The sequence below is a fragment of the Sebastes fasciatus genome, chromosome 21, assembly GCF_043250625.1.
Source record: "Sebastes fasciatus isolate fSebFas1 chromosome 21, fSebFas1.pri, whole genome shotgun sequence".
In the NCBI taxonomy this organism is placed as follows: domain Eukaryota; kingdom Metazoa; phylum Chordata; class Actinopteri; order Perciformes; family Sebastidae; genus Sebastes; species Sebastes fasciatus.
Genome location: NC_133815.1, coordinates 8965724 through 8982589, shown reverse-complemented (window position 1 = coordinate 8982589; position 16866 = coordinate 8965724). Strand labels below are relative to the sequence as shown.

Below are 16866 nucleotides of genomic sequence, written 5' to 3'. Positions count from 1 at the left end.
CACCCATCTTCAGCATGTCTTTCTAGATGCTTTTTTTTTTCCAACTGCACCAAAACAGTGGATAACTCTACTTTATATTAGGGCTGTCAATCGATTAAAGTATTTAATCGCATGATTGTCCATGATTAATCGGGATTAATTGCAAATGAATTGCATATTTTTTATCTGTTCAAAATGTACCTTAAAGGTTTTTCAAGTATTTAATACTCTTATCAACATGGCAGTGGACAAATATGCTTGCTTTATGCAAAAATGGATATATTTATTATTGGAAATCAATTAACAACACAAAACAATGACAAATATTGTCCAGAAACCCTCACAGGTACTGCATTTAGCATACAAAATGTACTCAATCATAACACGGCAAACTGCAGCCCAACAGGCAACAACAGCTGTCAGTATGTCAGTGTGCTGACTTGACTTGCTCAAAACTGCATGTGATTACCATAAAGTGGGCATGTCTGTAAAGGGGAAACTCCTTTCTCCTCGCCAAAATTTTGCGTAAGTTTGGAGCGTTATTTAACGTCCTTCTTGACAAGCTAGTATGACATGGTACCAATGGATTTCTTAGGTTTTTTCTAGTTTCATATGATGCCAGTATCTTCACTCTATCTTTAAAACTGAGCCCGGTACAACCTCCGTTAAAGAAATTAGTGGCGTTAAAATGAATTTGCGTTAACGCGTTACTATCGCGTACTACTTTATACCCATTGTCTAATCCACCAGTCAGATTTTTTGCCAAATTCTCCCTCTGATTAATTAACCTTTTTATAATATTATTCTATAACGGGGCAAATGTCGCACCTCCATGAATATGCCATTAGAGAAAACAGAGGAATAAATGTTTGTTTCTAAAGAGTAATAGACTTTTAGTGCAGCTGTGTGCGCCCCTCATCTATCTCCGCAGAAATTTTGGCACTGTATTTGAAATGCATAGTTTCCTGTTCCCTTTGATGGAATCCCTTTTCAGCAGCCTCAGGGGAAATCATGACTGGCAATGTTTTGGGGGAGAGAAAAAAAAACCCTTAGCCCTCTCCAACACTGAGGTCTTTCTGGATTTGTGGTGGGCTACATTTGTTTAGTCAAAAATAATGTATAATTCTTTATAGTGCGGATGAAAAAAAAGGGGTTTCTCTTGGGAACGGCCATTTTGAAAGCAGTGAAAGTAGCAGTGTGATTCAACAAAACACACCGAATCAACTGAGACTCCCAGCATGGAGAACAAAGTAAAAAAAAACAAGATCAATGCACTGGGATCGATGACAAGTCCTTTGAAACTTCTTTTATCTTAAAGTAAAATCCCACCACAACAGGTGCTCCTCCTGGTACAAAAAACAGGTTTCGTAGACGACAAATATCATCCACAACGTAGAGCAATAATGAATAAACAATACTCACTATTGGACTGGCGTTGATGTAATCGGAGTTGCCGTGGTTATTCTCCGCTTTCAAGGTGATCCTGGAATGATCATCTGTAATGGAGATGCATAATTCATCAACATACTTTTCTACTGTTTTTCCTCCCCACACAATAACAACAGAATTTTGAGCAGCAACAGAGGAATATGTAAGTAAAAAGGCTGCAGGGTCTGCAATTTCACCAGACTTTCATCATATGCACACACACTGTTTCTCAAGTCCTGAATTGCTTCACCTTCAATAAGGAATGTTCAGAGTGAGGTAATACTAAAATATCTTATCTTAAGAAGTCTGTAAGCCGGGAGCCTTTAAATCCCCTCTTTCTTTAACAAGTGAAACTGTTGAAAGATTCAGATAATCTGTTCCCAGTCAACTTAAACCCACCTCGGTAGTCGGTATTAATACCCCGGAGAACTTAGCGTCAAATATTTTTCTTAAATTCAAGACTAAATAAGCAGAAATCAAAGTTTAAAAATCATGTTTAGGTATTGTTTATGATAATAAAGGAGTTTTAACAGGCAAAAACTCTCCTTCATCGGCACTGTGTAGCTGATCAGATTTGACTGACAGTAACCCAAGCAACCCACCAACTGTCATCAGGTGTTTGTCAAAGTCAAGGAAGGATCCTTCAAAGGCTGAATTTCAAGTAATTTACGTCATTGAATCCCACCGAAGGACTGTTCCAATGTCTAGGATCCTTCAAATTCTACCAAGGACTGATTCCTTCATTCAGAGGATTTTCAAGGATGCATGTGTGTATCCTCTGCGCTCCTAAAACACCCACAATCCAATGCACAAGATGCATTTCCTGTCCCCCGATTTGGAAACACGCTTGTAAACTTTCAGTTATTTCACCTCAGCAGTCTGCCAAAATCTGTTTCTGAACAAATTTGAGGCGAGAAATTGGCAATCTGAATCTTCACTCATTAGATCTACAAGACAAAATAAAAAATTTGTTCTGACTTTCGTTGCTCAGCGAGCTAACCCAAGCACAAGCACAAAGAGGCCAGCAATGACAGAGAGAGACAGCGGGGAAAAAACAGCATGTAGAGCCAGCATGTTTTCACATCTAACTCTGTGAATTAGGGGTTTATTTTAACCAAACCAGAGTTAGTGATTGTTGGAACAGTGGAAAAGACTAACAAAGGCTGTTTTGGTGAGTTTTATTTTGTTTGTATCGAGTTTGAAATGTGTTTTACAATTGGCAAGGTAAAATTACTGAGTTTTTCAATGGAGTTTGGTAGCTTCGAGGAGAGCATAAAGGCTGTATTTTTTCACATCTAACACTGTGAATTAAGGGTTTATTTTGAACAAACCAGAGTTGGTGATTATTGGAGCAGTGGAAAAGACTAACAAAGGCGGTTTTGGTGAGTTTTATTTTGTTTCTGTCGAGTTTGAATGAAGTGTGTTGAACAATCGGCGAGGTAAAATTACTGAGTTTTTCAATGGAGTTTGGTAGCTTCGAGGAGAGCATATTAATTGTGTGTTTTGTACTTTAATACATTGTAATAATTGTCCAAATCCCTATTGATTTTATTTATTACTAGAAATTGTAATGTACTGGATTGTTCTAAATAAAGTTAATATATATATATGTATATATGATTCTTGTTTGGAAGAAGTGTGCCGGTGTGTGCTCTCCGAATGCTAGGAAGGAGTCTTGCCTATAGCCTCAGTAGGACCAGAGAAACCCTCCTCAGTTGTTGCTAAATCCTGATTGGTGCATGTAGATATGTGACAACACTGTGTTGTAACTGAGCCACGCCCACCTCAAACCAGTGAGAGAGAGTTTGGCAGATATTGTTATGTCCTCGTAGATCTCTATCACTCATACTGTAGTAAGAAATTTGAGGGAAAAAAGGTCTTGGCTAATATAAAGACAAAGTAATTGACCATTTGTTGAACTCTGATATACTCCAATCTTGGCTTCCATATAGTGGATGTTTAATGTGTAATGTGTTGAAGAAACAAACGGATTATTTGTTTGGAAGGAAGCATATTTTTACAGTGTAGATTTTATGCAAAAAAAAACAGCAAAAAAGTGAATGGACATCTGAAATGGACTCACATACGACCACGGCGTCTGAGCGGTTCTTCTTGGAGTTGTGCTCGCCGTGCCCCGCGCTGCAGGCGCCGGGCTCTGCCTGGTAGGAGCACAGAGCCTCCCACTCCCGCTCCAGACGGTTCTTGTTCTTCAAGTGGTCCTCCATGTATGACTAGAGGAAAACAGACACCACCTTAGCCACCATTTCACACTGTAACAAGCCAGAACCATTCATTTCAAAACGTGGCTGTAAAAATACATTTCGTGAGCACATTTGGTTTAATTAAATGAGACGCATTTCACCATGTATAGCTGGTTTGAGATACCTTGTTGTTATTTTTTATTGTATTTTCTTCACCATGAGCTAACCGATAAATAAAGTGGAGCAAAAACGCTAAACCCTCGACAAAAGCATCTCTCCATTAAAGCTATGACCAGGTGTCATGGAGCATTATTGTCCTACGCTGCTGTACAGCGTAACAACTGGGTGAGGAGGAGGAGGAGGCTGCTGAAGATCTAGGTGGGGAAGGTGTGCTAATGTTTGTGTCTTTGTGCATGTGTGTTTGACCGAGAGAGAGAGAAAAAACATCACGCACAATTAAGACTCCTGAAAGGTTTGTCTGCATTGGAAATACTTCAGGGGTGTTTCAATCACGTCCCTCACTGCTTGCACAGCCACTGATAAGATTGTCTGCATTTAAGCCGTCGCTTGGAGAAGACAAAATTGAATTCGCTAGAGAGACAAAGATGGAAAAAGAGAAGGGGGAGGGGTAGAGGCCTATGTGTGTGTGTGTGTGTATGTGTGTATGTATTCTCCCAAACCAGGGCAAGTAGGGAGCTTAGAGGCTGTAGCTGGCAAGACGATCTTTTGTAGCGTATAGCGCCGTGTTTCGCTTTCTCTCCTGTATCATGGCTTCCCCTTCCCAATGGGGTTAAATGCTTTAGTCCGCTATTGTGTGAGGCAGAAGATTACAGACTCATAAACTGATGTCAGGGATCAGCTGGCTAATACAATGAAAGTGACACCCAGATGTGCTGGGTTTTTATCCCATATTAAAGGCAGTATAGGTAGGCTGAGCAGAGAGAGGTGACACTCCATTGTTACATCCGACTTATTCACTCCCGTCTGTCAAAAGGGAAATCCAACTCTTTGCAGAATATATACAATTCATACATAGATGATAATCACAAATAAGCTTGTCCAACACATAATAGGCAATTACCCTTTGATGGCTGGCGAATTCAGACATCTCCTGCACGCACGCAACGGATATTAGGCGACTTATAAGAGCATTACGAATCCTACAGACAATGGAAATCAAAGTTTATTGTTCGATGCGGTGCCAAAGGTGCCACTCAAGTGTTAAAGGCCACACTGAGAACAGTAAAAGCAACTCTTGTGATTAATGCAGCTGCATAATGAGAGAACACAACAGCACAGAGCTTTCTCTCTGAACCCATTAAGTGACATTTCTGAAATATTATTGTAGATTCTCCGCTGTTATACTTTGAACCATCCGTGTTTGAACTTTTAATTTTATGCGTGCAAAGAACCCAATTATAAAAAAATGTCAATTCTAATAGCAGCCAACACACATATATCTGCATGTGTGTTACTGTGCATCGCCTACGCAACCACACAGCGCTGTCTTCCCAGGAAAATGACAGCATGCCATTATGGCCACTTGACAGAGCCTGTCACCACGATGCTCTTGTCACCCCGTACAAGTACTCTCTGCTTGCCAGCCTGACAGCATCCCACCTCCCCTACCAATATTACATCTCCATGTACTTGATAAATCCACTCTGAATTGCCTCCCATTCTATTCAAACGATGCCCTGAATCGATTGCATTCCAAATTCATATTTTCGCAAGCTTAATGCAATGCAGCCAGCAGGCCCTTATCAAGCCCTCCCGCTCCTAGGGGGGAGGCAGTGGACCATGGCGTATTCCAGAGACAGGGTAACGAAGGTTTAGTGAATGGGGGGATTATGTCTGCCAATCAGAGGGTTGGGATGGGAGGCCTGGGTGTCAGGGAAACAATGTCTAATCCTTCCTAAGCAGTCTCCTCGGCAGCACAGGGTGCTGGGTGAAATCAGGATGAAGGGACAACCAGGGGAGCCAGACACAACAGGTAACACATTACTGTCGAGCTCCGCTGTCAAATTAAAACGAACAATACCGGTAACAATTTGTACGGGGGAGCTTTATGATATGATAAACAGCACTGAGAGGTGGAAAAAAAATTATTTGTTTGCTTGCTAATAATAGCTAAATGAAAAGAACGCATTGTTTTTTGCCTTAAATGGAACAAATTGTTCTTTTGCTCCTATAAACAAAATTCAAAATTGTGAGTAAAAGCCACTGAGGGCAGAACATGTTGCATGAGTCAGTGGCTAATTTCTTTTGCCTAAGTCTATTTCACTTTCAAGCAAATAATTCATCATTTCATAAAAAAAAAAAAAAAGTGAGCAATAACTACTCAACATAATGAAAAAGAGCCTCAAGCGACATAATTATTGATTTTTTTTTTTCTTATGTTTTTTTCAGTAGAGAGGTGATTAAGCCATGGGGAACGTTACAGCAGCAGCAGCAACGTTTCTACCCTGTTTCTGGACAGCAGGACAGCTGGATAGACAGAGGTGTTTTTATGAAGAGGAAAAACAAGTTGTGTAAAGTGTAAAGTGCTGTCCATGGTGCTGAAAAGACTGCAGCAATAAGCACAGAAACATAAGTAACTCATGCTTCCATGTTACATCTGGTAATCATTTTTGAGGTTTTTTAATAGGGGTGTAAGAAAATATCGAAATATCGAAATATCGAATATGGCAATGCATTGATTATTAATCAATAGTTCACATGCAAAGATGTCAGTCAATACTTTATGTAATTTGCAAAGAGATGCGCCCTCTCAGTGTATGTGCCCTCTCAAAGTAGTGCAATGATGTTGGATGTTACAGGGACTGTGATAAATGCAAATCCCACTGTACTGATTGCATAAAAAACTAAACCGTTTTTTACTTTCTTATTTAATTTTATGCATATGGTGGTGTGTTCTTTACACTATGACAGTTTTCCTAAGATTAGATTTTAAAAAATCACAATATATCGCCTTGCTTACAGTATCGCAATATATCGCGATACATTGAATCGTAACACCTGTATCATGATACGAATCGTATCGCCAGATTCTTGCCAATACACAGCCCTATATTTTTTAATCAGTAAATATCATTAAGTCAGCGTTTGCATGGTTGTAGCACCATGCTGCAGCTGAAAAAAGGTAAACGAGAGAAAATGTAGGATAGCAGAGGTGTGTCAAAGCCCTGGAAAAAAAAAAGCAGAGCGGATGAGTCAGCACACAGAGGCATCCAATTTCACTTTTGAAGTTGGAAGTCGTTATGCAAGACTTTTTAAGTCTGGAGGGGGGTCGAACGGTGGGGCGCAACATCGTAGTTCATAGTTGTTGTGTGCGTGTGTGTGTGTGTGTGTGTGTGTGTGTGTGTGTGTGTGTGTGTGTGTGTGTGTGTGTGAGGTGATCGGGCCTCAAAAAAAGGGACCCCCAGCGTATGTGCTTTGGAAAGTCGGGTATTCATCATCCTTCTCCACACGGTGTGAGCTCCAAAGAGCGAGAGAGGGGAGATGAGAGGAGAGGAGAGCCGAGATGGGAAATATAGGTCTGAGATCAGTGATAACAAGGCAATCTCACACATGGTTTCATGTGAGATGGCGGCGGAATCTTAAAGAAGAGCCCCTATAGGACATCTCCATGTCAATCATGGCATGAAAGAGAAGTAAAGGTCCCTGAGTGTTTTACCTTTCTACGTTGCAACGCCTGCATAGAAGAAACTGGGGGCTAATAATAACAGCTCCTAGAAATGATTCACAGTGTGTCTTTTGTTATTGCAGGGCTAAATGCTTTTCTATTGTCAATGTTTTCAAAAGGGGCTTCACAAACAAGCCTTGACGAGTGCAACAAAACCCATCTATTACCACCAATACAAGGCATTACTCAGATTCACTCTCATTCATTACAGCCTCCCAATATAAAAGCTAGACATGCAGTGTGATGAATGCTCTCTCCATTAATGGAAACACTGCAAGGCATCTATCCATCTCTTTTATCAAGCTTATCTCAAATGAATGAAGCGAAAGTTGGGCAAAATTAAAACAATCCATTGTGTGTTTGGTGGAAAGCGTTGGCAACCAAAAAGCTTTTTTCAACCAAAATAAAGAAAATTTCTAAAACATCCAAATGACAATCAGATGGATAATGATATTTCGGGTTTCGTGCTGCTCTCATCACGCAAAACAAAGTCGGCCTTATTTTTTGCTGCAGCGGTAAGAGAGACGGAGGGGGTAAAGGATGTAAATGACAGAGGGGGGAGAGATGCAGGGCGGAATGATAAAGAGAGAAAATGACACAGTAAAGGGAGGGAAAAAGTTAGAGGAGAAAAAATGAAGACAACAGAGCCGAGATAAAGCAAGAGGGAGAAAACAGCGGGAAGAGTGATGGGGGAGAAAAAAACAAAGATAACAGGGTTGTGAAGGGAATGAGGTGAGAGAGGGATGAAAAAGAGACACATCCAAACAGATAAACAGAGCGAAATCAAGCTGTTGGTTTTCAGCACAGGGCCTAGCATATTCATAGGCAAAGGGAGGTTTAAAAGCAAACACTATAATGTATGCTGCACATGAAACATCTGAATAGACTATTCCTGTAGATCTGCCTTACAGATGATCTCAAGTATACCTCTACATCGACACCACCCGTTGTGTTTCACATGGGTTTATTTTAACTTTAAATGGATGTTGTTTAAAACTGTTAATTATATAAAACAGTTTATTATTACAATATTCTAAAAAAAATTAACTGTCAGTGTTTAGGTCTGTTTAGATAGTCAAGTTATTTGCATTTGTACCACCAATTGGAGTAACAGAAGATGTTTCAACCATTTATCCATTACGTTGAGTTAACGGTTTCAACTGTTTATCCATTATGTTTAGCTAACATCAATTATGTTGGAACAGTTAGCTAAACATAACGGATAAACAGTTGATATCCATAACGTTTAGCTAATGGTTTTAACTGTTTATTCTTTATGTTCAGCAAACTATTCCAACTGTTAATCCATTACTTTTAGCTTACTGTTTCAAATATTTATGCATTACTTCTAGCTGACTATTCTAACTGTTTATATCCATTACATTTAGCTAACTGTTCCAACTGTTTATCCATTACGTTGAGTTAACGGTTTCAACTGTTTATCCATTACGTTGAGTTAACGGTTTCAACTGTTTATCCATTACGTTGAGTTAACGGTTTCAACTGTTTATCCATTACGTTGAGTTAACGGTTTCAACTGTTTATCCATTACGTTGAGTTAACGGTTTCAACTGTTTATCCATAACGTTGAGTTAACGGTTTCAACTGTTTATCCATAACGTTGAGTTAACGGTTTCAACTGTTTATCCATAACGTTGAGTTAACGGTTTCAACTGTTTATCCATTACGTTGAGTTAACGGTTTCAACTGTTTATCCATTACGTTGAGTTAACGGTTTCAACTGTTTATCCATTACGTTGAGTTAACGGTTTCAACTGTTTATCCATTACGTTGAGTTAACGGTTTCAACTGTTTATCCATAACGTTGAGTTAACGGTTTCAACTGTTTATCCATAACGTTGAGTTAACGGTTTCAACTGTTTATCCATAACGTTGAGTTAACGGTTTCAACTGTTTATCCATAACGTTGAGTTAACGGTTTCAACTGTTTATCCATTACGTTGAGTTAACGGTTTCAACTGTTTATCCATAACGTTGAGTTAACGGTTTCAACTGTTTATCCATTACGTTGAGTTAACGGTTTCAACTGTTTATCCATTACGTTGAGTTAACGGTTTCAACTGTTTATCCATTACGTTGAGTTAACGGTTTCAACTGTTTATCCATAACGTTGAGTTAACGGTTTCAACTGTTTATCCATAACGTTGAGTTAACGGTTTCAACTGTTTATCCATAACGTTGAGTTAACGGTTTCAACTGTTTATCCATAACGTTGAGTTAACGGTTTCAACTGTTTATCCATTACGTTGAGTTAACGGTTTCAACTGTTTATCCATAACGTTGAGTTAACGGTTTCAACTGTTTATCCATAACGTTGAGTTAACGGTTTCAACTGTTTATCCATTACGTTGAGTTAACGGTTTCAACTGTTTATCCATTACGTTGAGTTAACGGTTTCAACTGTTTATCCATAACGTTGAGTTAACGGTTTCAACTGTTTATCCATAACGTTGAGTTAACGGTTTCAACTGTTTATCCATAACGTTGAGTTAACGGTTTCAACTGTTTATCCATTACGTTGAGTTAACGGTTTCAACTGTTTATCCATAACGTTGAGTTAACTGTTTCAACTGTTTATCCATAACGTTGAGTTAACGGTTTCAACTGTTTATCCATAACGTTGAGTTAACGGTTTCAACTGTTTATCCATAACGTTGAGTTAACGGTTTCAACTGTTTATCCATTACGTTTAGCTAATGGTTTCAACTGTTTATCCATTACGTTTAGCTAATGGTTTCAACTGTTTATCCATTACGTTTAGCTAACTGTTCCAACTGTTTATCCATTACTTCTTGCTGACTATTGAACCTTTTCATCCATTACTTTTCTGTTTAGGCTTCTCCTTTTAATTTGTTTTCACACGCTCTCAATTGGAACACATGGTGTACAGACGTCACAGCTCACTGAATACGCACATATATGCACATTTTAAGTTAAATAAAATCCTAATTTCTATTTCTTCAAATTAATTTATTAAATCCACAATCCACTGCAGAAGTACCTCTTGGGGTGCAAGTACCCCTGGTTGGGAACCACTGATGTGGATCTAAGTACACAAGCCTGAACTTAATGTATTCTCACCAAAAGCACATTTCTCAAACTACACTAGACCCAGTCTGGCAGGTTAAGTGCTTAGTCAGTGAGACATGATGTTGTGGTTGTTTAGTTGTAACAATCTGATGCGAAGAACCGCAAAAAAATCTCTGAGGGCCTGACAACAAACCACACTTCAACCAACTTCCTCCCTCGCCACATGAATCATTACTCACATCGTCTCTGGAGTCAAAGCAAGTTCCTTACCAGTATCATGTGACCAGTGGAGATGTCCATGTTGGACGGCACTGGCTCTTCGCACCAGGAGGAGGTGCTGCTGCGGGTCGACGGGCTGGCCGCAGGGCCATCGCTGAACTGGGACGAGACGCTGTTGAGCCGTGAGTGGCGCAGCGTCTCAGGCCGCTCGACACGCTCTGACGTCCGTATAGCCATACGCTGGCGACACAGCTCCTAAGGATTAAAGGAGATAATGGTGAAACACTGATCATCAACAATACAGTTTTTTCCCCCCAAACTCCTTGCAAGGTTTCATGTCTTCTTTTCATGCACATAACAATAGTTTTATGTAGGTTATGTGCTTATCCTTGCAGTGAGGGGCTGAGTTCTGTAAATGCACATTGTGAAATCCTGTATCTCGGCTGACTTGATCTGTCCTCACTTGCCTGTAGATTAATGGCTTATCCTCGTGGATTATGGAGTTTATACTAATTATGTCAAAAATACATGGTTGAGGAACCCTACACGATTTACAGAATAAATTCAGTGTGTCACACCTGGCTGCCACACAGCCGTTGTTTGAGAATGGATCTTTTAGTTGTTAAAAAAAGTGAGCTTTTATAAAGTCAAATCCTGCACAAAATCTCCATACTGCACAGTCAAGCCCTATAGAGCAAAAACTACTTTCTTTAAAAAGAAGATCCTTTTTTTTGTTTTGCAAAGAGAGGAGAATCTATCCATCAATCAAATAGGAGTTCCACAGTGAATGTATATAACCACAGCAAACCAAAGGAGATAAAAATGCATTGGCACAATTGTAAAGTATAATTTTCTATTTTGATTGATATCTCCAGGTTTCTCACTAACGGGCCCCACTGCTACAAAGATTACACTTCTCCCAATGACTCAGCTTTTCTCCCATAATGCCTCAGTGCAGAGACAGGGCATCAAAAATTCAAAGACTAAGCATTATCTACTCTAGCATATATAAAATGAAAAAAAATGAAAGAAAAAAATCGCCATTGTGCAATTTTATACATGTGTAAACGAATAAACACAGGCACACACTTCAATCCATAAGGTGTGGTCACACATCTGCCATGTTAAATTCATAATCTGTAAACCCCATCATGCTTGGTTTTGTGAGGCAAAGCCAGTCATCTCCACAGAATTCATTTGCATACTCAATTAATAACAGCGAGGGCAGAGCAGAGCAGAGAAAATGCCTCGTGCTATCTCATGATCTATCATAGTGATATTTCCCTCTGGAGCACACAGGCCCCTCTAAGCCCTGGTCTTGGATCAGCTTTTCCCGCCGTCAGACTTTAATGATTAGAGCCGTGAAGCGGTGCCCTGGGCCTTGGCCTCGGGGCAATATCCAGGTCCACCTCATAATTCATCCTACTTCTCAACATCTCTGCAAAGCGCCGTGCTGTACCGGAGCCCAGAAAATCGTCCCAGGAGCAAGCGGAGAGATGCAGTTAGCACCAGAGAGGGCCAGAGGACAGACACATGGAGCCCAGAGTGGAGCACTGGTAGTGGGATTACAGCTTCCCCTGTTCCCCCTCCCTCTTTCAGACTACTAACAAGAACGAAAACAGGCCAACAGCGATGTAACGATATCTCTCTCCAATATAAAAACACACCACTATCTGTCAAACACTGAGAACACACCCAGTAAAGGTATATTGAGAAAGAGAACATTTTGTACTGAAGCAAAACTTGATTAAACAAACAAAAAAGGTATTTATAATAAAAAAAATATTCTTAATGTTTAAAGAAAATGCATTCATATTCTTTTGCTTATCTGTGTCCATCTTTATAACACTGCAACACCTTCGGATAGATGGAGGAGCCCCGTGAAAACCTGATTAAATATTGAAAATGTTAACGCGACATGCAGATAAATATGTTCTGAGTGCCATGCTGGGCACAGCTGAGCCCCAACGCTGAAAATCAATACAGCCCAGGCTGTCCATGGCCCTGAAGGAACAGAGGGAATAGGTCACAGTGGCGGCCTGTTCCTCTGTCTCGCACATACACACGCACATACACTCACGCACGCGCGCACACGCATGTGCGCACATGCACACACACTTCTCAGGCAAGGGTGAGCACTGAATAATTGGATGAAGCGAATATCTATTGGAGCAATAAGTGGAAAATCCAACAAATAACGAGCAAAAAAATAAGATAAATAAACATAAAAAAGACAATTATTGAGCTACACAATAAAAAAAAAAATTAATTTCATAAAAAAAAGCAAATCACTATCGTCACAACTGCCAAAAAAACGCCATAAAAGCAGGTAAAAAGAGAATCATACACACATTAACAAACACACCCTCACAAACCAATCAGAAAATACACCGTACTCGAACAGTGTGCGTGTTCGTCCAATGGCAGAGCGCAGGCTAAGTGTCCTGGCCCCTGATTGGCTCATAGCGAGGTGGGCTGGTCTAACCTGATAGGTTGCGGTGGCATCAGTACTGGTGTCAGTCCCCAGGCTGGCCAGCTTCTCCTTCATGCGGAGGTGGGAGCGCTGGCGCACGCAGAAGAAGGTGGTGGACATGGCCAGCGCCACCAGGATGAAGAGCATGCAGAGGACGGAGAGCAGCAGGAACTGGCCCGACTCCACCCTGGTCTCCTTCACCACCGGGATCTGGGTCAGGCTGCCCCTCTGGAGGAGGACAAACAGAGAGAGAACACACTGTCAGAGCAGTACAGGATGCCACTCTGTCTTTTTTGTCTGATTGATGTAGTCTTTTTTTGATTTACAGCAACTGCCATATCAAATCTGCAGTGCATCACTTTCCAGCTGAAGTCTCGACTTTGAAAAAATGCGGTGCTTCCATACCTACCGCCACTTCCTCTCCCGCTCTTTCCTTCCACCCACCACCACAACCACCACCATGTCTGACCGGCCCCACTCATTAACCAGCTCTAATACTGGCCTTATAAGATGCATTCAGACTCAGTCAACCCCTATTAGCAGCCCCCTGTCCAGTGCTGTCTCCACGCCGTGCCCCACTATAGATATTTACAACCCCATTTAGTGCTGGCATGGGGTGGGCTGGCACTGTGCAGCTACAGGAGGTTGGGATACTAAAAGCTTGGGCTTAATTAGCTCCTCTGGTCCTGAGTTTGGCTGGATTAGGCCCTGGCCCAAGCCACACAGCTAATGGCTACCAGGACCGGAGAGACACCCCAGACTGGACCTTCACACATGCACCACCAGTTGAATAGAAAAGCCTTTTCACAGATCCACACCCACGCTGCATGTTAATTCAAAACGGGAAGGTATAGGCTTTGTCTCGCTGTGGCAGACTTGTTTTTTAATGTGCTGTAATATCATCTAAGAGATTTTTATCAGCGCAGGTTAAAGAATTGGCCTATGTGTTGATAATTGGTCCACTCATGGCCATTTACTGCAATGATAAATTCCCCGTGGGCCCCACTGATGCAAAATATTTTGAGAGCATAACAGCGGTAATTAGGAGCATTAATTGGGAAAGATAATTAATGATACCTAAAATGTAGCTACTGTTTGCTGATTGCATAAAATATACACATCGTGCCAAGCTAGTTTTGCATTTAACACTAAAAAACAGAAAGATACTGTTTTTTTCCAGCACATTTTAGTGACACAAAAACATGGGGTTTCTGTAAAAGCCACATTTTTGCTCTAATTTGATCAGCTGCATACATGCCAATAGCTATACATCTGCAAAAGGGCAATATCAATAACAGTCCACGAACAAATCAGCAGGCTCCTAATTGTCCGCATACGAGATGGAAAGATTGATGGGTGACGTGAATCAAATCTACAACATGAAAAAAAAGCTCTGACATTTAGCCCGAGGGGTCTAATGGTCCGGCTGAAGGATGCCTACATCTTGTTATAAGCATTTTCAAAACAAGACACTTCACCTCACACCAGCAACAATACGGTTTGACCTTGTGGCTCGTAATTGCCAATGTTTTAGCGGTTGTGCGGATGCCAAGGTCTTTTCGATTACGGCGTTGGGCCTGACGACGGTTGCTGTTGATTGCGATTGCTGCGGTTGGAGCATGTAGTTTTAATCAAGCATCAAGAGGTTAGACAACAACTGAGAGGTTTGAAGAGGCTCATGTACGGCTAGAGAGGAGAGGGATGGCCTCCATCCAATGACTCGTCCGTGTTCTTCAGTGATCAAGTGAACATATAGACAATTTCCATTTGCTGGAGTACTTGTTGAGAAGGCAGCCAGCATCCTCTCTCACATAATCACACTATAAAAGACTGAATATATAGCACATTAAAAACCCTCATTAGACGTATTTAATATTCCACATTGTTTGCTCTGTAGACACAGCATGTCACATCGGTGCAGTCGTTAAAGACTGCTGCCTCTGAAACCAAAGTGCCCCCTATAGACCTATTGGTTCAATCCTGCCTGACAACTCTAAGCTATTCCTCTTTAACGAAATTCTTTTCTTTATTCTGAAAAACAAAAAAAACTCTTATGGAGTTAATCAAAGACGTGGCCTTCTACAATCTGTGGCGACTCTTACTATTTAGGTAAACACCTTGAAATGAATAAAAAAAAAAGAAAATCATTTCCACTGTGGGAGCAAACAGGCTTGAAACGCACTGCAAGCATAAAAGAGTGTTTGAAGGCGGTAATCGTGTTAGAAAGAAACCAGAGGAGAGAAAGAGGAGGAGGAGAAGGGAGGAGATGTGAGACGAAGAATTACCTTCATGGGCCTTTAGACTTCTGTCCCTTTGTTTTTTTTTTAAATTGTTTTATTTATTTTTTGGGGAATCATTTTATTTTACTATAATTAGAGTATAAAAAACTGATTTGTTAAACTAAAATATTCAAAAACACAAAAAAAATATGAAAATGTAATTTAGTAAATCAAATGAATTATCACCATAATTAAAACTTGCAAAAATATTTAGATCTGAATGTTAGAGCATGATTTTGCATTGAAATTTGACATCGATATGAAATACAGTTTTTTCCCTCCATGAATTCTATTTTAAATGAAGATTTGCCTTTTAAACCTCAGTAAATTAATTTTTTTTTATTGATTCCTTTAAAATCCTGTGTATTTGTGTAGGATCCACACTCAGTGAAGTTATTACTCTGCCTCTAACAGACTTTCTCTCTTCTATTCATATTGGCCCTGTGTGGTGAATTAGCCAATCTGAGAGGAGACAAGGGGCAGATGGATTTCGGTGCTCTGGATTATTCAAATGATAGAGGAGAGGTCAGGCAGAGAGGTGTTGTTGGGGCGGCTGGCTGCCCATTCACTCACATCACAATACCTTTCAGAAGTACAAGAAAATCCTCCCAAACACACAACTGACAAACCTCAACCCCAAAAAACTACGGTTGATTTTTTTTTTTTTTTTTAAGCTGCAGCAACAATTGAAGATGGAAGAGGTTTGAAATCAGTTACATTTAAAGTAGTTTCTATGCATAAAACATGACTGATGGTCCTGCGATTAACACAAAAGATTACACATGAGATGCAAAATTTAGCATCATTTTATAAGCATTTTTTTTTTTTTTTTATAAATCTAGAAAAACACTGCAAGTAATCTATAAAATTGTTGTTGTAAATATAGTACTAGTGGAAATCGTTAGGCCTCCTTTTCAGACGAATTTGTAAACTAAAAACCTTTGGAAAATAATGATTAATTTGAGAATTAAAAAATAAAGTAATCTGATGTGGACAAACTCAAATTACCATAAAAACTACAGCATAAAAATGTGTATTTCTAGATATTAGAAAACAAATCTAAGAATAGAATAAAATAATAGGATATAAATTAAAGATAATTGCGTTTATTTTGAGATTAAACAGGATTAAAATAAAATAATTTATGCAAAAACAGAGCGGATTTGCCATCTTTCAGTCTCAGTGTGTAGTACAGGCTGTATTAGTTGGAGCTGCTTGCCGGGCAGCACCAGACAGGATCAACCTGCACACAAACTTTGTCCCCTGCAGCCAGATGTGCTCACAGCACCAACCGGGCTAAAGATCCACTTTTACTAGGATTTTTTAGATGCATTTATACATTAAGATTAACTACATTTGCACATTTGCATAGCCTATTTTTTTTTTCCAATGCTCGATCATATTTTATCCCATAAGCTTTTTTGGAGAGATGTGATCTCCAGCAGCAGAAAAGGATGAAACAGCTCCTAATATATTCTGCAATATATTCTGCAAAACACACAAAAAATAATAATTTTTCACATCGGAAATCAGCTTTCAACGTGCTGTGAC

At 40.0% G+C, this 16866-nt stretch overlaps 1 protein-coding gene across 1 annotated transcript in view; it reads right to left on the bottom strand.

The window, feature by feature from the left end:
- ptprn2 (protein tyrosine phosphatase receptor type N2) overlaps positions 1-16866 on the bottom strand; it is a 132340-nt gene that overhangs the window by 16198 nt on the left and 99276 nt on the right. The window contains exons 12-15 of the mRNA XM_074622592.1: positions 13049-13264; positions 10615-10818; positions 3491-3638; positions 1402-1475 (exon numbers count right to left, since the gene is read on the bottom strand). Coding sequence (XP_074478693.1) covers positions 1402-1475; positions 3491-3638; positions 10615-10818; positions 13049-13264 — 642 coding nt within the window. The remainder of the gene's footprint in view (positions 1-1401; positions 1476-3490; positions 3639-10614; positions 10819-13048; positions 13265-16866) is intronic.